We start from the raw sequence: 26,338 nt of genomic DNA on the forward strand, positions 1-26,338 counted from the left end.
ATCAAAGGAATAACAGTGTGTGATGGGTTATCTGTAAGCTGTAATGCACACCATGTACATGTACTAGTTTTAGTGTACTAAGAGTGAAGTCAACACTCATTTGTGGCCTCTGACACATGAAAAAGCTGTCACAAGGCAACTCATTACAACCTATCAGTTGCTCTGCATATACCACTGCTCCCCACGAGCTCATCAAATGCAAGTTAGCAGCTGATGTGCTCTAACTTGTAAACACATTGATGCCTTTTGTCTCTCCTGTCTACATCTGCTGTCCTGCAATGGCAAGGTGACAAACAGCTTGTTTCAAGGTGAAGGTAACCTGGTTCTAAAGTTAGCACCTTGAATCAGGAGATACAAGGAGATGGTGTTCCAGCAGCCTACTCAGCATGTGGCCATGCTCTTTGTGATGTTACACAGTTGTGTTCTGCACTGCATGTTATTACTCCTTCCTTCTCTGTTTCTAAAAGCTCCACAGGATTTGTGTTGGCTATTTTTTTTCCATGGAAACTGGGATTATCCTTGGCTCTGTTTACCATATTTTTACACATCTGATGTGATGAACTTTATTGCTGCCCTGTGTCAGCTGCAAATAGGAAAGAGAAGTACCGTGATGCTCGGTTTCATGTGAGGCAAAAAGCAATCTTTGTTTTAGAGTGTGCACTCTTTGTATGGTTCTCCATTTTTTTCCCCATCTTTTCTAAAGGGATAATTTGGTCCATTTGCCATGCCAGATGTGCAGAAGTATTTTAAATATTCAATCAGAATCCCAGTTGCTGTGAAGCAGATAATCACAGTCTTGGCTTGGCTATTTGTTGTAGCTGTACTGTTCTTGTGAATATGATAAAACAGAGGCTTGCAAAAGGCAGTCTCCACTTCACAGTCTGGGTCCTGGCCCAGACTTGTGGTTTACAAAGCCTTTTGCTGAGTGACAACAAAACAAATTATGCAGTCTCCCTTATGCCTTAAATTTAATATCTCATCTCCTGCCCTTTAATTCAAACCTTCACACTGCACCAGGTTTTCCTTTGTAATGAGATAACCCTGAATATTAAGTTTGCATTACGCAGAGCTATTATTCACATGCCTGACATCATTATATATGGAACTGTAATCAATAAAACATGGCTCAAGAGGGATTGGATGGCTTGTGGGCATGGGGATCAGTCACCAAAAGCCTCTAAGTTTCTGCAAAACATCCACCCCAAGTCCGTGGTGACTTACTGGGGAGCCTTGATGAAAACCTCAGGCAGTGAGGCCATTTGGACAGGCAGGGATGTAGGCTGTCTGAGGTGGTCCCATTGTATCACTGCTGAGCCACTCATCTGGGGTGGGGTGATGTGTACATAGCCTCTGCTTGCTCTCTGGTATATGGACTTGATTTGAGGATAAACAAACATCCCCTTTCAGCCCTGGCACCCCGGATCCATTCCATTTGAATTCAAATCCACTCTGGCTGAGTCAGCCTGGCAGGCTTCACTGTCTGTTCCCCACCAGCTGTCAAAACCCAATCTGCCCTGCAGCATCAAGCCCAGCTGACTGCTCACTGGATGAGCTCTGCAGGCTCTGTGGAGCCTGACACGTCGCATGTGCTCACATCCTACCTCCATCGTTGTCTTTCCCATCTCCACACGCCGTCTCCATGGAGGTGTCGCATCCCGCTCCTCTCCATCCCAGCTGGCAGACGCAGTGCCAGCCATTCATGTCCAGAGTGCATCTGCCGTTGCCGTTGCACAAGCCAGGGCATCCCTCTGCAAGGCAAAGAGCCACATGTTCAAATGCACAGCAAAGACAAAGCAAACAGCCTGGAGAGGGGCTAAGCAAACAGCACTTTGCCTTTGCCTTCTGTTTGTTTTTTCTCTGCTCTCACTTGGTGTCTTCCAACCTATCAGGATGGTGGTGACCACTCAATGAGCTGCTGCTGCTGCTGGCTCTCCCCGGAGGTCCTCACAGCACAGCCTCACTACTTAGACCAAAGGAATCATGGAATCATAGAGTGGTTTGGGTCAGAAAGGACCTTAAGATCATCCAGTTCCAACCCCCTGCTATGGGCAGGTACACCTTCCACTAGAGCAGGTTACTCAGGCTCCAACCTGGCTCACCTGGAATGGTGAGCTTCTGGAAGGCAATGAGATTTTCTTGCTCCACTGGTTATAAAACCCACCTTGCTCTCTGAGTCTCTCAAAGCATTTGCTATAGAAGACCAAGAGTTGGGGTTACCTAAATTGCATGTGGGGTTAAAGCTCCCAGCACCCAGGGGGATAAAGGAGCTGGCTCCCAGCAATACTGAGATCTCAGACTGGTGAGCAGTCAAAGCCAGCTGGAAAGCGAAGGCAGAAAACATTTGGAAAACACTCAGTTTCTCCACTGTAGTCATTTTGGGTGGGATTCATCTCATCTGGTCACAATTAATCAATAACAGAGACACCCTCAACTCTCTGTAGTCAGCAGAGAAACAGATTGTCCCATGGCATCAGCCTCTTTGGATGTGTTGGATGCCAATACCAATGAGCTGAGGAAAACAGCCATTTCTCCCCAGTGACTAGAGAGAGCCCAGCACAGAGGCAGGCGCTTATTTTATGGGTGATAAAACTCAAGGGGGACGAATCCTATCTCCTAGTCTGCTCATGAGGGTTTGATTTCTCATCTGATGATCTCCTGCCGGAATCCTTGTCCTGTTTCTTTCCCCAGTAAGACAGCACTTTCCACAGTAAGTAGTGGTGGGAGGGAGGCTGCTTATACACTTCTGGGGGGTTTTTACCTGCAGAGCTCAGAAATATTTACCAAGAAACCATCAGAAATGTAAGATGCATTTTACAGCTCAGGAAACTGAAGTGCAACGGAGCGAAGGTCACTCAGCAGGACTGATTATAGCAGGAACACAATTCAGTCTTCCTGAGCCCTGCTTTAAGGCCCTCTCTATTTAGACATGTGTTGTGCATCCTGCCACGTAGTTATGAGTTTCTCCAGCTTTGCAAGACAGGTTTTGCTTGTGAAAGCGTGTGAACAACAAGGACTTCTCCTGTCCTGATGGGTTACAACATGACGATGAAGAGGCGTAGCATCTGGTTGACTGCCTGACACATGAGGGTCTGCCCATGGAAGTGGCAGGGCAGCATGTAGAGCACATCACATCATGGTGTGTCCTGCACTGGGGAAACACCATTCAGAAATGACTTGCAACTAAAGGATGCTTTCAGGGTGAACTTAACAGCTTTTCTAGGGGTGTTTTACTAACAAGTGACAGATTAACAGGAGGTAAATGGAAAAGGGAACAAAGGTGGTAAGGGAAAAGTCCTTTAAGAGGATCTTAAGTTTTTAATTTGCAAACATATTTGCTGTATTTGAGTATTTTCATTTAATTTTCAGTATTTCTATATTCATTTTTAAGTGTGTATTCTTGGGGGGCCACACAGTGTGTGGGTATGTGTGAGCATGCCTGCATGTACTCTGATATTTATACACTATATTTGTATTTATACACTACAGGAGAGCTATTTATAGGTGAGGCTACTTGAAATTCTCCATTTTGATACCCTGCCTTCAGTTACTTACAGCAGTGCCAAACGTTTAACTATTTAATCTGATCTTTTTCTATACTAGAGTTAATTGATGTGTCTGTTGCCTTTCAGGACAAGCTTGTTTTGGAGAATGAGAGAGGAAGAATCATAGAATCCTAGAATGGTTAGAAAGGACCTTAAGACCATCTAATTCCAACCCTTTGCCATGGGCAGGGAGAAAAAGAAGTGTATTACTTCTTAAAGTAACTTGCTAAAATTACTTCGCTAGGGAGGTAATCCCTCTTTGGACTAGATAAATATAGTTTGGATGGGACCATCCTTATGGTATCAATAGGACTTTTATCCCATCCTTATAAATCTGCCTAAATTTGCCTAGAGAAAAAACCTCTGAAGAAATCTCACTCCAAGGGTATCCTGCATGGATCCATTAGAGCATCATCACTGAGCACACCTCATGTTTTACTGCTTGTGGACTCTTTATAGCTCATCCTATAAAGTTTTTTTTATGCAGCAGTTGTTCTGGAAACTCCTGGCAATGATGCTGCGGTGTTGACCTGGACAGGAGAGCAATGAGAAACACAGAGTTGAGGGATGAGAAGTTGAAGACACCACTGTAGGATAAGAAAACAAGGGTTGGATACCATTAGATTTTAACCCCAAAAGTATGTTTAATTCCTAAAGCAGGCTCTTTATTTTCTGCAATGGGAAGAAGATAGGTTTTAGAAGTTCCTGATGGGAGCTAAAGACAAAAAGTATCCTGGGTTTGGTTCTCCTGGGTTTGGTTCCAAGCCACGCAGGAATAGATGGAAACCCAGAAATGGTTTAAGTTAGCCTATGAGGTTTCATATGATGACAATTCAGAAGGAAAAGTGGGATTCCATGTTATAGTTTTTCGTTTCAATTATATTTTGCATTTCCTAATCTTTGGAACAAAGATGTCAAAGGCAAAGATCTAACATTAGTAGACAGAAATGATACTGTAGTGATCGATCACTTGCTTGAGACTGATAAAAGCAAATGATCTTCAATTGTCTCATGCGAAGAGTGCCCAGAAAGTACAAGGAAAAACTAATACACCTGTAAAAATCAGGAATTCATGGAATTTCATGTGCTCCACACTCCCAGACTTAGGAAAGGAGGAATTTGGAGTGGTACAAAATAGCTGATATAATTTGGATGAGGCACCTTCTGCACCTGAGGAAATAAGAAACCTTGATGTGTACACTCTAGCACAGCAAAGACTGAAAAGACTCTGATTGTGTTCCACAAATTCATGGCGTGGATAAAGAGTGAGAAGGGAAAACAGCTATTTAAGCTAAAGAGAATAATGCTGGAATAAGAACAAACGGGCAGAAACCAAACATGAATAAATTCTGGCTTGAAAATAGAAAGTGAAATAAATAATCTGCCAGGATCAAAGGAATAAAGTTATGGAGTAGCTTCCCAGTAGGAGTACTAAGGAGAAGAACCCACACTTACCTATCCATAGAGTGTAGTGCATCTATACAAAGTTTTACACAAAGTGGTTACCCTTTACAGCAAAGACTGGACTCTAACTGAGGAGACCCCATTCAGTCCTATAACTATGAATTTTGTGTGCAATTCATTGTCTAAATGAGATGTGTTTGAGAGTATTTGAATGGACTTTCTTGGACTTGATCTGGGCCTAGAGAAACAAAGTCAAGCATCCGAGAAAGCAGACGGGAAAAGCGTCAGTCAGGAGAGGAGAGACAGAAGAGAGGGGGTATCTCATGGGATTATGTATTCCCAAAGCATGCATTCCTCTTCTTGACTATTAAGGGTATCCAGGGTGCTCGATGAGATACAAGCATCTAATGCTGTAGATACCTAAAGGAGGATAAGTCCCACTTGTAATTTCATACTCCACTGTCTGGGCATCTTTCAAGTCTAGAATGTAAATTTACCCATCCCACAAAGGAAAAAGACATCTCTGGTTCCTAATGAGATAAATCTCTTCCAAGGAGTCAGAAAGAGCTGCTTCCTAATGAGATAAACTCTTCTTCACATATTCATGACCATAAAAGTTTTCAGCAATTAACCATTCCATTACCAAGTATCAGTGATGTGAGGATTAAGCTGTACCTCTTCTGTGTCATGGGTTTGAGAGGAAAGAAGACAGTTTCCAGTAGTAATGAGAAAGGAAACCATTGATAGAAAACAACACAACTAACCCGCAGCTATATGAGTACTTTCAGAAAGGTAGATGGTAACATGGACATGTAAGCCAATGTATCTAGAAGAATGAACCTATATGTGCTGCCATTTTTTCACTGCATAAAGACTGCCCATCACTGACACTACAGCAGTAGGAACGTACAGTATTCCCCAGTCCACAAACAGTGCACTTCAAAGCACATGACAAAAAGACAACACAAATAAACTTGATCCTCTCTTTTCCCCCATGCTGGGGAATAAAGCAAAAAATCACCTTGTCTCCAAAGTGTTCCTGAGTACCAGCACAGTGGGATGGCTTAATCCTCACAGATTTACACCGCCATAATCTTGCAGCCCTGATTTCTCATAGCTAGAGGCACTAATGATTCATTATTCCTGTTTGTTAACTGTATTTGGGTGACTAAGGGAATTAAATACATGAATAGAGCTTTTTGAAGCAGTGCAGGGGGTACTCTTTATGTGGGTTTCCAATTGATGCACATGAAAGTGCTGCTGAAAGATGATAATAGTGGCGGACATTCCCAAGGATTTCAGGTCTGCCATGCAAGAGATAATACAGAGCAGGGAAGCAATATAGAAGTGATTTTTGAACTAGACAAGAAAAGAGTATCAGAGTCGAAGGAGACTGTCAGCAGAGTAAGAAATCATCCTGCCATTTTAAAGCTGTTGGCAAAATAATCTGCTCTTAATGATCTGTACAGTTAAGGCCTCTAATTAGTTCAATTATAAACAAGGTTCAATGGGATTTTCTTCAAGCCAAGCCTCATTGCCACTTGAAATTGGACTTAAAAGATAAGGCTATTATCTTTCCTCCATCGTCACTAGGAAAGGGCTGATGGATGCTCTAGCAAGACCCAACAGATGGAGGTTGAGCTCCAAAACAGCTAGGACATGCCTGAATGCAACATGTGAGGACACAAATACTTGGAGCTTGAGGGAACAGTCAGGAAGTGACCTGCAGAAGTTCTGTAGGACTGAAGGGGAGGAGCAAAGATCAGCTGGTCCCTGCCAACGATGAGAAACGCAGGCAAGTGTCCTGAAAACACTCAACTCTTCAACTACCACTGTGATATTTTGTGATGGTGGGAATCCAGAAACCCTTCATCAGATTCATCCTGTAAAATGAAGATTAACAAGTTACTTGCCAGAGCTCATATTGCTTTTAACTCCAAATGAGGGAATTGTCTGTGGTCAGGCCTTGGGTCCTCAGTGGTTCTCACACTTCAGAAGCTGCCCAAAGAAGCCACCCTGCAGCCATCCCTGAAGTCAGATGTTGGTTTTATTTCATAGAACTTTACATAGAATCACAGAATGGTTTGGGCTGGAAAGGACCTTAAGATCATCGAGTTCCAACCCCCCTGCTATGGGCAGGGACACCTCACACTAGACCATGTCACTCAAGGCTCTGTCCAACCTGGCCTTGAACACTGCCAGGGATGGAGCATTTACCACTTCTCTGGGCACCCTGTGCCAGTGCCTCAGCACCCTCACAGTAGAGAACTTCTTCCTTTTATCTAACCTGAACTTCCCCTGTTTCACTTTGAACCCATCACCCCTTGTCCTATCACTACAGGTCCTGATGAAGAGTCCCTCTCCATTCAGACTAGCTGTTTACATGCCTCACTGCAGGATTAATTTGGTTAAAATTTAATAGTGAGAATTGCTAAACATCAATAGAGATTAATTACATTGATGTACCATCAGCTTCAATGGTATTCTGGATGGAGAAACTCTCTCTAAAATCAGCGTCTTTTTAATAGCAGGCATCTCTTTTCATTCTAAGCATTATCAGTGTTAATTAGGCCTCAGTTTAGACAACTCCACTCCAGTTCTACTTAGAGCTTCTTGGTTTAATCACACTGAAGTTTGCTACTGAAACTTGCCCTCCAATGTAGAAATAATTCTGCATCTTCTCTGACTTAACTGGTTTACTGTACAGCTGTAGGAAGGATTCAGCAGCAAATCAGGCTCACCCTTGACAACGTGGGATTACTGGGAAGGGATTTCAACCAGAAAGATGTTAATAATTAAGAAAGCCAAAAGGCCATGAGTAATTTAAGTTTGAAATATGCAAACCATGCAGTTAGCCAAGTAAAAAACCATGTACTTTTAACGTTCCAGCTATTGCTAATCTTTCCAAAAGAGGCCACGCATGGAAAGAGACCATCTTTTGCTATTAGTATGTTACTTAACCTGTTACCCACTGAAATACTCACTAAATACAACATGTCTTTATTCTTGGGCATAAAGGTGAGTCAAAAGGCTATACAGAGTTAAAAATGACAGCAACAGAAGACTTAGTAAATAACAATTTGGCCACTGAATGGCAAATAAGTACTGAAGGTGCCTGGACCCAGGCTCTGTAGGTTGATTCCCTCTTTTCTATCCCTTTGGTGTTTATCTGCTACCTTTTGATTCAGCCTCCTCCAACACATGTTGAGATGAAAAGGAGTCATCCTGGGGTTTTGAAATGCAAAACACTGGGATGTGCAACATTAATAGGAGGCTCTGATCCCACTCCCTAGTGATGGCTCTTATCTTCCTGTAAGGATGCCACCGCTATTACTTCATAAGGACACAACAAGTGACCCTCTTTCCTTGATATAAGAAGGAGAATATACTTTTTAATCCTAATTTAAATGAAGTCAAGCATGCTTTACTGATGATAAGCAATGGGAGAAAACTACCTACCACTTAACAATCCACTGATCTATAAACAGGAGTCCAAGGACAGCTACAAGTTGTTGCATTACACTGGAGACAAAAGTCTCGTTATTTAAACTGTGGATGTTTCCTTATCATTAATACTTGTTTGCCTCTTAAAAGCTTTTTCCTATTTGTGATTGTACCTGAACCTGCTTTTAAGCCTCAATGCAAACAAGAGAGAGAAACATTAGACTGTAAATTCATTCAGAGGAGTGAAGTCAATAGGGCAACCGTGTTTCTTGTCACACCACAAGAGCCCTGTATGGCAGACACTTCATTTTAGCTGTTCACTGGAACAGTATTTTGGCATATCTGTCCTTCTTCATCAGCCTCTCATGGCTGCTGTTTCTGATTGCTCACAGCCTGAAAAGGAGGGTAATGCTATGGAAGAAACTGATTTGTTCAACCTGATTTCTTGGTTTGTTTAACCAGCAAACACAGGATGCTGCGCGGTGGCAGCGCTGTGTTGCTGTTAGTGTCAAATCAGCCATGTAGAAAGAGATCTGTGTCCAATTCTATCATCTTTCTTGTCAGATTGTTGTATTTAACTAGATGTTAAATTTCAATGGTTTTAGAACATTAAATACATTGGGGAACTATTTCTGTTTAAAAGTCCTAAATTCATTTAGCTCATTGCTTTGATTCATAACTGAGTTTTTGTGAGGGTAGAAGATGACTTCTATCCTGTAACAGTTCCTTTTCTTCCTCATTGACAAAAGATCTGGGTCCTAGACTTGCTTCACATCTATAAATAGGAACATAGGATTGGGTTTTGTTGTAGTGTACGCTAATGCAACATCAACCATAGGGCTGGATTTGGATTTCACTGTAGTGCACATTAATGCAGTGTCACTGATTTCCATAGACTTTGTGGATTTATAGAACCAGGGGCTTTGAGGGCATAACAGTTTTGTATTAAGGACCAAAAATAGTAATATAGCATTACTCAAAGTTCCCATGGAAGACTTTGCAGTCATGGATCAAAAACACGGAGACTCCACACAGAAAGGGCACTCACCTGCTTCTTACAAAATGGATCATAGACATTGAATTAAACCCCATCACTGTACAGGGCTCCTGCTGTATTCACAGCCACTTTTGTTTCCTCCTGACTTGCCTTACCTGGGTAGGAGGGGTGAGGATGAGAGATGATTTGGAGGGGAGGGCAGGGACAGAGGGGATGGACAGGAACACTGATACGATGTTAACATGAGGGTCACAGCACTCACGGAGGTTAATTCCTACCTAAATGACTGGAAAGTTCACCCTTCCAGACATTAGGGAGCACTTTGGTGACAATGAGGAAGAGATGCAACCTCAACACAGCATGTTCACGGTGCATTTTTCAAACACAAAGACAATAGGAAAAATAGGAAGGAAGAGCATACCTTTCACTACCTTATCCAGATAGTGAGCTTGGGAGATAAAAGACAGGACATTTAAGGTAGGATTGAATAAGTGCATTGCGGCTTACTACGAGACTGTGCAGGTGCTAGAAAGGCAAAGGAGAGTTCGCTGTGATATGAAAAGAAAAACCTTAGATTATGAGGAGAGAAAAAAAAGGGAGAAGGGTGCAGCACAGCCCTCCTCAGACACAGAGCTCAGGGAGGCTGCGTATAGGCATCCGTTCATCTTTGCTCGGTAAGGACAGGAAGAGAAACACGAAAGCTTTAGATATATACTTATGTCCTTATATATATGCTATATATATGTATAAATATATATATGGTAGAATATTGTAGTGCTCTGCCTCTGTTTTACTGCTTTTTGTTTCATCAGCAAAGCCAGAGTCGTTTGGAAGTGCTCCACCTCACCTGACTGTCTCATATCATTCCACACAGCTCTGTGACCTTAGCAGGCTGGGAAAGGCTTTTCCCTGGATCTTCCTAATGGTAACACATTGCATTTATCCAGCATCCTCTAGCCCCAGATCAAATTACTTCCCAAATATGAAATTAACCTCACGGCAGCTCTACCACATAGGGAAGTATTAATACAGTCATTCCAAGGAGGGCTAAAGAAAGAAAAAATGATAGCAATAGATGTGGTGGGAGCAGTCATGTGCCCAATTCCCATGGAACGTTAATTTGGATAACCACCTTCTAATTGATTTTCTGGGGTCAAACACAAAGTTGGTGGCAAAGACATGAACAGAAGCCAGGATTCCTGCCTTGGAGAGCCCTCGGACATGCCTGCAGGCGGCACTTTCTGTCCTAGCAGCATCTGGGCTTTATTAATAAATGAGAAGCTCCAAGTGTTGCATTTCTCTCTTTCATTACCTGTTTAAATGTTATATCCCTTGCTCTCTTGTCTGCTCCCTGGCATCTCTCTCTCAGTTGTGCCCTGGAACCCTCCTGAAGAGGTTTTTGTTTGAGATTCAGACTGCCCACCTGAGGTCACAGTCCTGGCAGGAATGATTTTCCCATCCTGTGAATCTAACAGATCCACCAAAGCACTATTGTAACAAGTGGAAAGGGCTCTGAGGATCAGAGCTAATCTAGTGCAGGGCAGTTATGAAGCTTGGGAATGAGATTAACTCATCAACCTGGTGTAGCAGTAACGATGCAGGAAGCACAGCATCACCATCCACTTGGCTTCAGACACCAGCATGGGAATGTGTCTTTTGGGTTCTGACATCCACAGCAGCCCAACCTATAAGCTTGGGCAGTAGTCATGGTGCAGGTACCAGCAGCGGAGGCAGCTGCCAACCAGATGTGTCAGTTATATGTCAAGTTCTTTTGTAATCTGAAAAATAATGGGGACCTTCTATGGGAATATTCCATGGTAGCATGAATCGCTCTTCTCTACACATGCATAGTCTTGCTCCCATGCTATACTTCTGTCATTACTATCACAGTATCACAGAATGGTTTGGGTTGGAAGGGACCTTAAAGCTCATCCAGTTCCAATCCCCTGCCATGGGCAGGGACCCCTTCCACTAGAGCAGCTTGCTCCAAGACCCTGTGCCCAACCTGGCCTTGAATTATCTACAGGTACTCCTTTGGAAAGGATGTAGGACATGTAGGGGCTCAGAAGAAAAGCTACTTTTCTAAGGTGCTCCCTGCACTCGAAGGCACTGCTCCACATCACCACCCCTCTCCTAGAAGCCACTGTCATGGAATGGTTTGGGTTGGAATGGACCTTAAAGCTCATCCAGTTCCAACCCGTGACATGGGCAGGGACACATTCCACTAGTCCACGTTGTCCCTTCAGACCTGCTAAGGGGGGAGCACCTATGAGCATTTTCAGCCTGAAAGCCCTCCCATTTCAGCAGCCTGAGCTAACCTGGTTTGCTTGGCCTGAAAGTCCTTGTGAAGGGCAAAATGAGCATTTCTCTTGGCTCACAGAGAGGAAGGGAGGGGAAGGAGAAGAGGGATGTGCTGGGGACTTCTACTCCAGCACACTCTCTTCCTTCACTTTCCAACTATTCTTTTTCCCTTTGTCTTCCCCATGGGGTGAAGCGGACAAAGATTCAGTGAAATCCCTGGAGTTAAACTGAGATCACACAGATTTGAAGGAGAGGAGACAGTAGCCATTCATTACAGAACCACTGATGGCAGAAGACTTTTATGCCACAGAGGAAAAGCCTGTCTTTGAAGTTCACCTCTAATATTTACTGTCAAATATGCTGTCCAACTCCTAAAGGCCAGACTGCCTTCAGCTTGATGCAAAATCATGTTGGAACAAAGCACCAAGCACGTATTTTCCACTGACTGCTACAGCTGTGGCAGTCTCTTGGCTCTTCCCATGGCTCTTCCCAAAGGCACGCATCTGAACTAGGTGGTGTGGGTGCCAGGGAGTCAAACACAGATCAGCTTCTGCTGTGGATGTGGCTGAGCACTGCTGAGAGCTGACTATCTGCTCTGTTGGGCAGCAAGAACCTTCACCAGACACTGGTGGCCTTATTTCACCTTGGGCTGCACATGGACTGAGCTGCTTTATGGATGTGTTGGAAAGCTGGGGAAAAGAGACCAGGATCCACCTGTACTGTGCCTTGTCTGCATTCCAGCTGCTCCAGCAGAAACCAAGAGGCACTGAACACAACCCAGCCTATTCAGGACATGTGTGGTTACTTATTCAAGGAGGCTGATTAAAGGCAAACTTAGAGGGGCAAATGTCTCAAACCCCAGAGTTTTGCTAAGGAGAACAACAAACAGCCCCATGGCATCATAAGCAGAAGCCCATGTGGGTCAGGCTGCCTCTCTAGGCACTTGTTATTCCACACATGAGCAGTGCCAGGCCCAGATATGCAGAAGGAATTAAGCACATAGCCTTTGAGGAGATCAATGGGAATTAGGCACTGAGGTGCTCTGAAAATCCTGCTAGGTAGGCTGTTGTGTGTTTGGAGAAGTAACTGCTGGTCCCTCAGAGCTCTAGAGACTCTGCAGTACTGAGGTGCAGCACCTGATCTTCAAGTGATGGCCTTGGTCTTGTGCGCAGGATGCTCAAAGATGATGGACATCCCAACTCCAGCACACAGGGAAGCCCTCTCTGCCATTATTTTGCTAAATAACCCTAATATTTAATCAAAGAATAAAGGCTTGTTGCTGGTAAAATATCATACAGAGAGATTCACATACCATTGGCATTGTCTATTAAACCCAGGAAATTTCCTGTGGTGCTGCCTATCAGTCCCATAGAGTAGCCTACCATGGAGCTAAGTTGTAATTTGGCCTTTCAGAACCCACAGTAAGAGGGTTCATTTCACCTTTAAAGTCAATGCTCCTAAACCCCACTATTTTCCCTGGATGTGGCTTGGTCCACAGTAGGAGAAAGCTGAATTCTTGCCATGTTTCTAACTGGGAACAAAGTCGGGATCTGCTGGAAAGCCCATCATAGGCCTGTTGCATTGTGGCTGTTGTCATGTTTTGGGACTTTTTTCCTCTAAGAAAACAGTGTAAATCAATTGAACCATTCTTCAGGATTCCTGCAGTTAAATAACCAGCTTTCTGTTCTACTCTTTTGCCTGGATGTGTTAAGTTTGCTGAATTAGGATGATGAACGCAAGCTTCTGCATCAATTTCTTGGCTGGGAATTAGCTAGGGTACTTCTAATGAAATCCCTGAATGTGAGCAATCAAGCTATTGTACTTGGTGACACGAATCTTTGTATGAGCAAACAAAATTAATCCATTGGGATCAGAATTCCCTTGAACACCGTTAAGAAAGAGCCTCTATAGCCTATAAAACAAAAAGATTTCTTACTCTCAAACATGCTCAGCAGGAAATGGAAGAAGTGTCTTTTACTTGTATCATCCATTTCTACCATGTTACCTGTACACATGGCAATGTTGTTAAAGCATCACTTCAGCAATGGGGTTTTATGCTTGTCAGTGCTAAAGCAAACCGGGCCATGACACAGACATTACTGTCAACAGAACAAGTTGCCATGCAAGGAAATTACACAAGGACAAGGGGAATGCTTTCCACATACTTAATGTAATTCCAAGTCAATGTCCTTTCATCTGTGCCAATATAACTAGCTTATTACTCCTGCTAAAGCTATTCAATTTTCTTGGATATTTATGACTTTGCCAAATCTCCTTTACATTCCACACATTTATCAATGAAATCTTCTGGAGGAAATACTGTTTGCAGCTTCAGAGGCATGAGACTATGGACAAATGTGTTGCTGAATCACCATGCAAGAAGATGAGCAGTGGAGGGAAGTGAAAAGAAATGGAATTGCTCCTTCACTTTAAGTATTAAAGAAGGATTCCTGTACCAAGGCAGCACTGCAACAGGAAGGCGGCACGACACCAAGTGATAGTGTGCACCAGCTAAATCTCGATGCTGACTGCATTGCAGTGCTGGCCTTTCCCACGATAACATGGGCTCTTCTTACTTAAAGTGAGGAACACTGCAAATAATGGGGTAAAGTGAATTACAATGAAGGATAAAATGTTGTTTTTTGAAAACAGCCTGGGCATATCAGCTGTGTCGAGAAATATCACGTACTGAACTAGCAACATGTTGGTTTTGCAGCAGAACTAATAAAATGGCACTGAGGGTATGAATCAGGCTTCTTTTTGTGCAGAAATGACTTTCACATCAAATTGTCCCCTGGAACCTGGAGCCTTTTTCTTTCTGTTAAAACCTTGTCATGAATCTGTGTTGCTTCCCAAATCGAAGTGCTTGAACACAAGGCTATAAAATAATATTCCAGAAACACGGGATTGTAATTAACACAGGACTGCTCTCTTTTCATTTTGAAGTCATTTAAGAGAGGGTGTTTTCAATCCCTTCCCCATGAAAAGAAATGAAAGCTGTGAGGGCCACAGCACAGAAAGCAGAATGTAATATCTAATGAGACAAAGGAAGTTTTAAGAGCTAGATATTTTTCATTACGGGATGCATGTGGAGGCCATAATGTGGTAGGGTGACATTAGCATAAATAAATGATAAGTAGAATTGAGCCACAGATATGGTGTGTATCATTACCCTAATGATGGAATTAACAAACTGTGATCAGGCTCCATTTCCTGTCTGTGCGTGTGTGTGCAAACTTACCTGGTGTTCAAGCAAAGTGATGTCTCCATGTAACTCAGTAGATAATCCACATGGATGACTATGCGGACATTCACCCAGGTATTGCTAGTGGTTAATTTTAATGTGGTGTGATTTATATGTATCATGGCAGAATGAAAGCAACATAGAGGTAAATTTTCTTATCTTTAAATAAAATTGATTAAGCCAAAATGACCAGAGGAGAATTCTCACTCTTCTCAAGTCAACTGCTGCTTTTCAGATGCACAGAGGCATTATGGAGAGTAGAAGTGGATTCACTAATTTAGTTTGCCATTAACGCATTATAAATGGTGTCTGAGGAGTTTTAATGCTACTGATTTTATAGTATGACTATGGAGTGGGGACTTAAGGGGCTGAACGCATGAAAGTCAGAAAACGGAAGAAGGAAAAATGCATCAAGTCATTAAGTGAGATGAAGGAGGAAGGTAAAGCCAAGCCAGTTCATTAATGATGCTGCGGATTGCTTAACATAGGAACTGCACCTCTTTGCATTATTTGAGGCATATTGGTGGCACCTTATGAATAATAATAACAGGCATGACACCAAGAGCTCAAGATAAGTGCAGGTGCATGAGGAATGCAGAACCAAAAGGGAGAAGGAAATGAAATGGTTAGAAAGGTAACCAAGCAGATAAGGGATAAGCAAGACAGAGTTAAATACCAGCCAGAAGTCATCTGACTGCAGTTTCCTCTTTCGTACTGGCAAGCAAAGTGGCAGTGCAAATCACGGAGCAAATAAAAGGGAAGAAAACTTTAAATGAGTCTGAAAATGCTGCCACCATAGCAGAGAGAAGTCTTAGAGGCCACAGAAAGACCTTTTGAAAGAGGCAAAGTGGGATGTGTTTAAAAGCATCCAGCTGACATTTGACAGCTCGTCTCTATGAGACCAAACACCGCAGAGGTGTACTTCATGTCTGACAATCAAATATATCTATATAGCCACATCATCAACAAATGAAAGGACATTTTGCCTTGTTCCCACATGGAAATGTATGATGTCAGAACTGGAAATCCAAGAACAAAGGTGCTCATGCTACACTAAGTCACACATATTCAATTCAGCATGCGCCTTTTCTCCTCCCTGAGCATCAGTTACACTTTGAAAAGGAGTCGGTTTTTCTTTCTCCCTACCAATAGTGCAGTGCTCTCCGTTCCAGCCCGGGCTGCATTCACACTTGCCATCCCGGCATGTCCCGTGCTCATTGCAGCGTGGGTGACACGCTCGCTGGTCGCAGGCTGTGCCCATCCATCCCTCCTCGCAGCGGCAGGTGCCTCCGACACAAATGCCATGTCCTCCGCAGTCTGCTGCACAGATCTCTGTGGGAGAGGAGAGAAGAGACAGGAGGGGATATGGGTGGAGAGAAGGGAAAAGGGGGGAAAATCCAGAGTGTTATTGTTAAGGAAAACAGCCACACTTCACTACCTCGCCTTATGGGGCAATGAAAGGAATTCCTGGAGCTCCCAACACTAATCCTTCCTGACAATAAGAATCTAATAAGTATATTACAATCAAAAAGAGATGGACATGGATTGCAGAGGTCTGCTGTGATTGATCCTCCTATTTGCTTTCTAATTCTCTGGCACTCCTTGAGCTTTTGTGATCACCAAATCCGAAGGGGAAGGCTCTTCCAAATAAGCAGAACAAAAGCCACATTTAATTAAAATCTGGTTAAGTGTGGAAACAATGTGCTGATAAAAACTTTTGATGCTAAAGCTGAGTGTTGGCAAAGCCTGTTTAGGGCTTGTTAACCCACAGTTCTGGGGATGGGATTCATTAAAACCCTGCTTCTCTCAATACAGAATACTTCTGTTTCTACTGAGTCTGCATATCTGCAATGTCCCTGCTCTCCTATCACCCATTAAAAATCCCCCCTCAGGTACGTGGAGGTACCACCCTGCTCTTTTTGTGGGCTACACACACTGGACTTGATAGGATGGTGTTTGTTCCCAAGTCTTACTGGAGTTAACAAAAGCATGGAATCACAGCTGGATATTTCAGTACTTACCTCCTATAAAAGAGAAGAGCTAAAGGACATTGCCTTTTCAGAGGTGCTGGCTTTCATACCCTCCGTGAGCCCCACTGGGCATGGGACACAGGTATGCATGATTAGCTGAGACTAAGATTGGATTCAGCTGCACCTAGGCTCTATCAAGTGGCCTGATATCAAGCATTCTGAATCTCATCACTCAATGGGAGGGTCTCCCTTATCCTTTTCACCTTTGGTCTTTAAATAAATCATTTTATCATTGAACATAGAATCCCAGACTGGTTTGGGTTGGAAGGGACCTTAAAGCTCATCCAGTTCCAACCCCCTGCCACAGGCAGAGACACCTTCCACTAGAGCAGCTTGCTCCAAGCCCCTGTGCTCAACCTGGCCTTGAACACTGCCAGGGATGGGGCAGCCGCAACTTCTCTGGGCACCCTGTGCCAGCACCTCAGCACCCTCACAGGGAAGAGCTTCTTCCTTGTATCCAATCTCAATGTCCCCTCTGGCAGCTATATCATATATCAATATTTTAAATCATATTAAAACTGCTCTTGCTGATACCTTTGATGTTCATTCACTCAGCAACCCTGAACAACTCATTTCACACCAGCTTTCCAGGGGTGCTGCTCTTCCCACCATCCATAAGCCCCAGTGGGCATGAGGACACCTATGCATCATACTTTTGCTGAGCACTAGGTTTTTGGCTGCTGTTGGCATGAATTTGGGAGACTTTGGGTTTTCATCTGCACTGTATTCATGTGGAAAAAGTGAGACGTGGTGGAGGACAGGTACCCTCGAGGCAGGTGTTAAAGTGCCTGTTACCACCACTACTATACAGGGCTGATTTCAAGGATAAAAATAAAACCAAATACTGATGTGGTGTTACACTGCATAGGAAGTGAAATGAATCTTCTCCAGGCTCATCCCCTGACTGCTCACCTTCGTGTTCTTATAAACCATGACTGCACTGTCCTCAGAAGACAGGCAATTTAGACTGTATTTCAGACCATCAGGTCTTTCCTCTTCCTTCTGCCTGATGTTTCTAAATGTGATTGACCTTTTCTGAACGTTTTGGACTCAAGCCTTCTGCCTGACTGAGCCATTTCATAGATTTTACAGGGTAGGGACACAGTTCCCCTTGGGGAGAGTGGAGACAAGATGTGAATAGAAAAAATGGTGAGCAGGACTGGGCTGGAAGCCCAAGAAGAGGTACCAGGGTACTCTGCAGAGCACATTTTCTCTCTTTTCCCCCCATTATATACCTCCAGAATGAATATCTCAGGCACCAGCCCATCTCCAGTGCCTCTCTTTTTGCCTTTGAGCATATTAAGTGCAGGATTCAGAGGCTTGGGGTGGAAGGGGAACTGGTATTATACAAGACATTTACTCCAGGTCACTGACTGCACATAAAATATTCAGAACTACTCAGCCTGCATTAGCATCACACCTGACTGAAATCCAGCCTTACTCAAGCTGCATTTAGTCTTTTGCTAATTAACACCACCAGGAACAGGAAGCTTGGGCTGTTTGGGGACTTTTACATGCTCTTCATACAGGGCTGGAACATCCACTTCAGCTCCAGAAGGAAGGTTTTGCACCATAGAAGAGAACTGCAAGATCTTTACCCTTTATGCTGAAATGGATTCTTGCCTCCAAGGATGAGAGAGTTCTTTAGTTCTTTATTATCCTAGTAACTAAGATAATACTAATAGTAAAGCTTTGCATAGCTAGAAAACATTACCCAAAAGAGACACAAACACAACATCTGCTTCCTACTTACTCTGCAGCTCAGGGTGGTGGAGCAGTTTCCAGTTGAACCCCATTTGTTGCAGTGTCTCAGGTGTTACCAAACCCTCTCAAACATTTAGCCCTATGTATTTAAATCTCTCATGAACAAACTTGGGAGCACAAATATGCTTAGGACACTCAGGATCTTGTCTGTCCCATTTAGAGTCAAACCTGAAAAAGCATTTGGGCACCTTGGGTGCTTAAACTGAGGCACAAGGATGTGCAGATAACACTTGCTGCTGAAACAGAACAGAATCTAATGTAAGTTGTACTGAAATCACACTATCAAACAGCTAAGACATGACCAAGGAAGGCCTCTTGAGTTGCTGTCAGAAGTTTTTACTTTGCATTTGGCATGAAGACAGAGGTTTTCACAGCTCCTAGATGCAAGGGAGGTAAAACCATACTACAGCGCCTGCTATGAACATCAGGAGCCCAGCCATGCGTGCTCATTACCCCTAGCCCAAACTAGTGAAGAGTTGTTGTAGCCTATGATGCTTCCTAGCAGTCTTTTACCATAGGGCAACCCAAGTGTTGGACTGAAACCACTCCTCTGCTTATTGGTTTCCATCCTTTGTTCATGTGTTCAATCTGACACCTCTTCCCCCAGCCTGTACTGATGCTACCTGGGGTTGCCCCAGCCGAGATGCAGAACCTTGCAGGTAAAGTAAAGAAGGCATAAAGAAGTCAATGGGGCTACAGGCACAGGACCTCCTTGATGTCCTGATAGCCAGTCTTGAGTCCTGTCTGTAAGACAAGGAGATGCAGCTCATAGTAGGTCAACCACAGGTTGGTGGTGGAGGCAAAAAAAGAGAAGACAAAAAGGAAGGTATTTTGAGAGATAGTCAGAAGCCTTCTTGGAGTTATTTAAAGGTGTGAAAGGAGGATAATGGAGTGACATTCAAAACCAGGGAAGAAAGGAAAAAGAAAGCACTTTCTGAAAGGCAGACTCTCATCTGAAAAGGAATGGAAAACCCACTGGGACATTTACATCTCAACTGCAACATTCCTCAGACAACACACTGCCAAGGAGCAGTTTTGCACACATAGGCAAAGGACATGCCCTGCACAATGTAAACCCGACAGAGCTTAGGCTAACCCAGAACAGTGGGAACATTTGGGGCTTCATCTCCCACCCAGCTGAGACCCCAGCCACACCCCTGGCTAGGCAAGAGAGTGCAGCCTCCAGGTTATGAATGTATAATTCATATATAATGGATAGGAAAGTGGTTTGGATTCCCAGGCCTCAAGAGCTGTAATAAAGACCCTCAGCTGTGAAAAACACTTGTGAAGCAAACTACTTACGACAGTCTCCCTAAAATGTAGTTTAATTATTTCTGACAGCGAACCAGGAGCCAGGAACTCTCAAATCTAAATCTTCCATTTAGCTGCCAGTTTAAAGATAGATGGGTACCGTACAATTTAAATAGCCTTACAACACACATCCTGCTGCACGCCCTGGCCCATTATAACATGGTGCTCTTAAACGCTCACAGGTTTCTAATGGGTGATTAAATAGTCAGAGTAGCTTTTACTTTACTGCTGGCACTCAAAGAAATGATCAAAATGGATTTCAGATTAAGTTTCCACTTAAATACAGCTCTTTTTTCAGGCAGATCAAGACGATTTAAGGCTGATTTACAGAAAAGGGCAGGTGAATCGTGTCCTCATTCAGTCTCAGGGACAGAATTTGCCACCTCTTGTCTTAACGACAAGCTGCGGTTTTGCCTTGGTACATTGCCCCATTCTGTTGTTAAAATCAGAGGACGTGATCAGCTCCCATCTGAGCTGCATGAGCAAACGAGACGGAAAGCTTTTAACTCTCCTATTACAGTATTCACAGCCTGGCCAGCTGCATTATATTGCTCCTGCCTATTTAAGCTTAGTTCGAATGCTGTGCCTGTGCATAAAGGAACCTGCCTGGTAAATATTTTCACACCAGCTGTTCCCCAAAGGTGACTAAATATTTCCTTTCATCTTTAATCTCTTCCACTGTTTGTATGAACAGCTCAGCCATTCCTTATCCTTTCTTAGAGGTGCATTGTGCTTTACTACATCTCACCGTGCAGCTCTCCAGGCTGCCTGTAATTCCATGGAGGAAGGGGATCTTCTGAGCAAATTTGGTGCTCAGTTCTAAGGGTTAATGTGAGGTTTACTGGCGTCAGAAGTTACAATCAGCCCCTCCAGCTCTGTGGGAAAACCCTGGACTTTGAGCAAATACCCTGTATTTTCCTCCCTGACAATTGCACTTCGCAGAGGGCACTCTTGGATATGAATCATAGAATAGCTAGGGTTGGAAAGGGCCTTAAGATCATCCAGTTCCAATCCTACTGCCATGAGCAGGGACACCTCACACTAAACCATGGCACCCAAGGCTTCAATGTCAACTGATTCATGGATGCACAGTTTTAGCTAAGGAATGGAGTTCATTTCTACTCTACCATCTCGGTTGTCACCATGTCTGGATTGGTGTCTTCCACTGCCTGGTTTCATCCCACTCTTACCTATGAAGAAGTACATTGAGCCCAGTTGCCCTGGGTCAAGGAGGAAAGAAAAGTGGCTCCAGAGGTGATTTACCTCACATGGAGAACTCCTGGAGCAGCCTGTGCTCAAGGCACTGTTGAGTTTTGGGTGATTCACCCACCTCAAATGCATCATTAACATTATCCTTCTAAAAAGATAATGCCATTTTAACAAGATTCTGGTTAATTTTCATGCAAATAATCCAAATAGAAGTGATTCATCATCAGTTTCGGGACCTGCTCTGTTTCATCGCTGCTCACTCCTAATGGGAACCAGCCCTTGGGACCAGCCTCAGCTGCCTACTGGCTAGTTTCTTAGAGAAATGGCTTTTGGCTTTCATTACCTCCTCATGATCTGAGGGGAGATTTCCCTTTGGTCTGTAAAGGTTGCATCAGGCTCTCTTAAAAACCTTAATCCCCATGAAACCTACCCAAAATCTTGACCGCAGATGTTGATGTGCCTTAACTTACCCATATTGCACTCTTTTGTGTATTATTCCACCTCCACCAGCACATTTCTGTCTGTTTTTTTTTGTCACTGGTTAAGAATCTCAACTGTCCTAGGCCAAGATTATCCTTTCTGTTCTGTGTTTGCTCTGTGCCAGGTGTAACGAGGTCACAGTGCATTAAGAGCACTTTAGAAGTAAGAATACTAAAGCAATTACTCATACAACTAAACCCCTCGTACCTGATTCTTTCTTTCTCTTCCTTTTTTTGCATATCCTGCTAAAACCTGCCCCAAATCTGTCCCCTTGAGAAGAAAGAGTCTGCTATATTGCCTTTGATATTCCAGAAGAGGGAAAAGAAACCTATCAAACACTAGCCACCAGTGTAATGCTTTGTTTGTGGCCCTCTTTAATTGATGTAACAGACACGGTAGCTGCCAACATAGGAAGTGGCCTAAACCAGAATCTCCTATTATATTCACATAGCATTAAAGAATTGGGTTGGGAAAGGGATAATGATGTCAATTTGTGCTTCATTTATGGCAAATCCATTTTTACATGTTTACCCCTATCCCCCGAAAATCCTAAAATTGGCTTGACAACAGTTTAAAGCTTTCCAGCTTAGAGGAGAGCAATGCAGATGAACGTTTTCCTTTAGCATTCACGGGATGCAGAAGCAGAGATTTAGCTGCTTCTGACCTGCCTGCTAAATCCTTTAATAAATATGGATTTAGTGCTAAAATATAAGAGCAGGTGTGATTGCTGAGAGCTTCCTGAAAACTGGGGCAGTTCCAGTGACCTTCAGCATATTCATAGAGAATTTAATGATTAACAAGGTGTCTTAACTGAGGGTTTCCCATTTCAAGTCACTTCATCTGAGGCATTTTCCAGCCTCAGACAGATCTTACAGGAAAAGAAGCAAGGAAAGAGGGACTGCACAGAGCTGAAAAGCTGAGTCTGGTGAGGAGCTAAAGCCTTGTTTTCACAGCCTGAGTTTGCTTTAGAAAGGAAGCTATGGGGAAATCATCTAATATAAAGATATGGATGGAAAACCCAGAAGGTTCATGATTGGGATGATTTAGATAGCAGCAAAGTGCTAAATACATTCATAATAAAAGACATTTTGCAGTGTTATGAAACACATTTATGGGATTTGATAACTCATAAGTAGTGACATATGAACTCCTCTGCTGGAACTGAGGAAGACATAAAGCTCATTAGGTTTTAAACCCATCCTTTTTACACGTGTTCTAAGGAAAGGTTCAACCCTGGAGCAAGAGAAAAGCTGAAAGGTGAGGTCTGAACTTGCTGTGCTTGCCAGTAACAAATCCGTAGCACAAAATCCTCTGAAAACCACCCTGTTTCAGTAGGGATTGGGGAATGGTTGTACAACTTGTGTCAGCATCATTAATTGAAGGTCATGTGTTTTTGCCATCAGAGATCACATCCTAAAAGCAAGGTCTCCGTAATTTAACACCTTTATACAAATAATTTGTTTGCCTATTTTTAAACCAGGCATGAATTATGCAAATATTACTAAGGTAGAAATTATTATTATTATTTATGCCAATAAATATAAAACCTGTTTGCTTTTAGGAGTGTAATCAACTGTCTGGTACTGAGACAACGGTCCACTCCACTCAAGGATCTCAATGCATATTATATAGCTCAGCAAACTGAATATCTCTGAAAGGTAATAGTTACTTATTTCCTTCCTATAGATGAGGAAATCAAGATTAAAAGATGCTCTCCAGGGACCGAAAAGGAATCCATCAGCTTTGCTAACATCATCAGGATGGACACTGACCTTCAACAATGGTTGTGAAATGTGACTCAACACTTGGTCCAGTATTTATAGGGTGGCTATGGAGAAGATGGAGACTCCCATTTTACAAGGAGTTACATGGAAAAGACAGGTAATGGGTAGAATTTATTGCTGGGGAGATTCCAGTTGGACACAAGAAGAAAAGTTTTCCCAGTGAGAACAATCAGCCACTGCAATAAGCTCCCCAGGAAAACGGTGACTCCCCAGTGTTGAGTTGGCTGGACAGGGTGGTGGGCCATCCAGTCTAGGTCATGCTTTCCCAGGAAAGGTAGGACCAGATGATCCTTGAGGTCCCTTCCAACCTGGGATTTTCTGATCCTATGATAGGACACGTGAGTTTTCACCTGAGGAGCATCCCAGAGTGACTGCACTGGGGAATGCATATCCCGCATTACAGCATTACAGCATGACCCTGTTACAATGCCTCAGTTGGCCTATTTCTGATGTTGCCAGGCTTTGCAGAAGGACCACTGAGTAGAGATCTTCAATTCATGTGCAGAAGGGACAACTCTGCACTTGCAGAAAAGGAGGGGTATGTGCAAAGGAGGCATAAAACGTGCATAACAGAAGAGGAGAGTTTTCACTCTGTGCAGTTGAGCTGGCTGAGCTGCCTATAACTATGAGAGGAGTTAGTGGAAATCCCTGATAAATGAAAGCACCCATCCCTGGCCCTCAACTAGACACAAAAGATTAACCCCACCTCAGCCCTTTCCCCCATTTTCCTTCTGCTGTTGAGTTCTTTGCTTGCATAAACAGCTTTGTGTTTAACTGAAAGGCTTTGGCAAATCCTCTGCTGGGTCTCATCTCTCTCTGGAGGTTCAGATCAGGAATGCAGATGGAGATGAAATGTTCACAGAGCAGCTGCTGAGCAGATCCAGGAGGTCTGTCCCATAACTGCCCTCAAATCACTTTCCGTCTCTCAAATGAGTAAGGAAGGAGTTAGGTATAGTAAAATACTTCAGCTGATGTATGGCTGAGCCTCTTACTCTGTAAACATACTGCACCTACACAATGGGACTCTTGGGAGTTCTTGCTAGAAATAGGAACAGGAAGAACAGGAGCAGTCATTAGCCATCCCTGGGCTAATGGATCACAGCTCTCACCCAATCTGTGCAGCTGCACTATGTACAGTGGTACAATTGGGATGTCTGTCAAAAGAAAGCTCTCTTCTGAGTGCAATTTCAGCTCGCTTCAGATTTGCATAAAGGTTTTCCAGCTCTTGTCTGAAAAGCTGTAACTCAGGGAGATGAAATTCCATTAAACTGGTCTGCTGCCTTTTACCAGCCTGTAGTTTCTACAATATTTATACCCTATTTTCATTCTTGCTTTAAATGCTTGGGATTGGCCATCACACAGTGTCTAAAGAATCTCTTCTATAGCTGTGATTTACTTTTGTCCTCATGTCAATCTTCCCTTTATTTATTATTCTGAACTTTATTTTACACTGGCTCTTGCTGTGGAATGGCAGGACATGAAATGTCAGGGACGGATGGGCTTCAGCCTTGGCACTAGGATTTGCTGCATAAAAACAAATATCCCAATGTGCAGGATTAGGTTTTTCTCTTTGATGCTTAATTGGATCTCTGTGCTTTCTGGGATGGGAGTTAGAGCTTCCCAGAGAAGAAACAATTCCTAATGTATTAAATGAAGTTCCTAACAAGGATTCTTCTTCTCTGGACTAATTTCCTTTCTGTGTCTATAAGGAGGAGATGATTTGACATTAGAAAAGCCTTTTGCTCGTGCTTACAGTCATTAAAAAGAACTAACTTCTTTTCCAGTCCTATACAGTTTGGTTTTGTCTAAAAGAAATTCAACAGAGCATTTACAAATGTGTCTCCTGCAGTAATCCCAAACTAGATTTGCTTGGGGTTCTCTTGCTCAGAGCTTGGCACTACTATATAGACAGTGCCACAATGGTTTCTGCTGTGGTTTAACCCCAGCTGGAAACTAAATACCACCCTGAACCAGGACAGTTTCATAGAACCATAGACTGGTTTGGGTTGAAAGGGACCTTAAAGCTCTTCCAGCTCCAGCCCCTGCCACAAGCAGGGACCCCTTCCACTAGAGCAGCTTGCTCCAAGCCCCTGTGTCCAACCTGGCCTTGAACACTGCCAGGGATGGGGCAGCCACAGCTTCTCTGGGCACCCTGTGCCAGCACCTCAGCACCCTCACAGGGAAGAGCTTCTGCCTAAGAGCTCAGCTCAGTCTCCCCTCTGGCAGGTTCAAGCCATTCCCCTTGGCCTGTCCCTACAGGCCCTTGTCCAAAGCCCCTCTCCAGCTTTCCTGGAGCCCCTTTAGGCACTGGAGCTGCTCTCAGGTCTCCCCTTCAGGAGCCTTCTCTTCTCCAGGCTGACCCAGTCCAGCTCTCTCAGCCTGGCTCCATAGGAGTTTATTATATGCCTGCCTATCCACACAAACAGGACATAGCAGCAGCTGATCCAAAAGCTTTGTGTTTGCTGTGCTGTCCATATGCTCAGCACCAGGCTGGAAGGATCACTTGTACAGAACAGAAGCAAAGCTCTTTCCAAAGCCCTTTCAAACTTTCATCTGTCAAGATCATTAGGAAGGTGCTCATTGGTGCAAATTGTGACGATGGCTTTTAGACCATGAACACCTTGCAACTTGGAAGGGGGAAGAGAGGCTGCACTAAATCCAGCGCATCCACTTCAGACAGCTTATTAAATCAGGGATTCCTGGCCTTCAGTAGACACCAATCCACAATATGTCAATCACTGCTCTTGTGCTATTCTTTATGTTACTCTGTTTTACTGACTCCTAGATTATTTCCCCTATTATTTCATCTCAGCCATTCTAAATTGGAA

At 43.5% G+C, this 26,338-nt stretch overlaps 1 protein-coding gene across 11 annotated transcripts in view; it reads right to left on the reverse strand.

The window, feature by feature from the left end:
- Positions 1-26,338, reverse strand: part of TENM4 (teneurin transmembrane protein 4) — a 1,625,418-nt gene that overhangs the window by 113,861 nt on the left and 1,485,219 nt on the right. For 8 of the 11 annotated variants that reach the window (XM_062639041.1, XM_062639042.1, XM_062639050.1 and 5 more), the window contains 3 exons: positions 16,079-16,264; positions 9,809-9,835; positions 1,602-1,748 (listed from right to left, as the gene is read on the reverse strand). In XM_062639041.1, coding sequence (XP_062495025.1) covers positions 1,602-1,748; positions 9,809-9,835; positions 16,079-16,264 — 360 coding nt within the window. The remainder of the gene's footprint in view (positions 1-1,601; positions 1,749-9,808; positions 9,836-16,078; positions 16,265-26,338) is intronic. The other 3 variants (XM_062639047.1, XM_062639044.1, XM_062639045.1) reach the window with 1 other exon arrangement.

The sequence above is a fragment of the Pezoporus occidentalis genome, unplaced genomic scaffold (assembly GCF_034315485.1).
Source record: "Pezoporus occidentalis ecotype Australia unplaced genomic scaffold, CSIRO_AGI_Poc_V1 ctg6, whole genome shotgun sequence".
Lineage (NCBI taxonomy): Eukaryota > Metazoa > Chordata > Aves > Psittaciformes > Psittacidae > Pezoporus > Pezoporus occidentalis.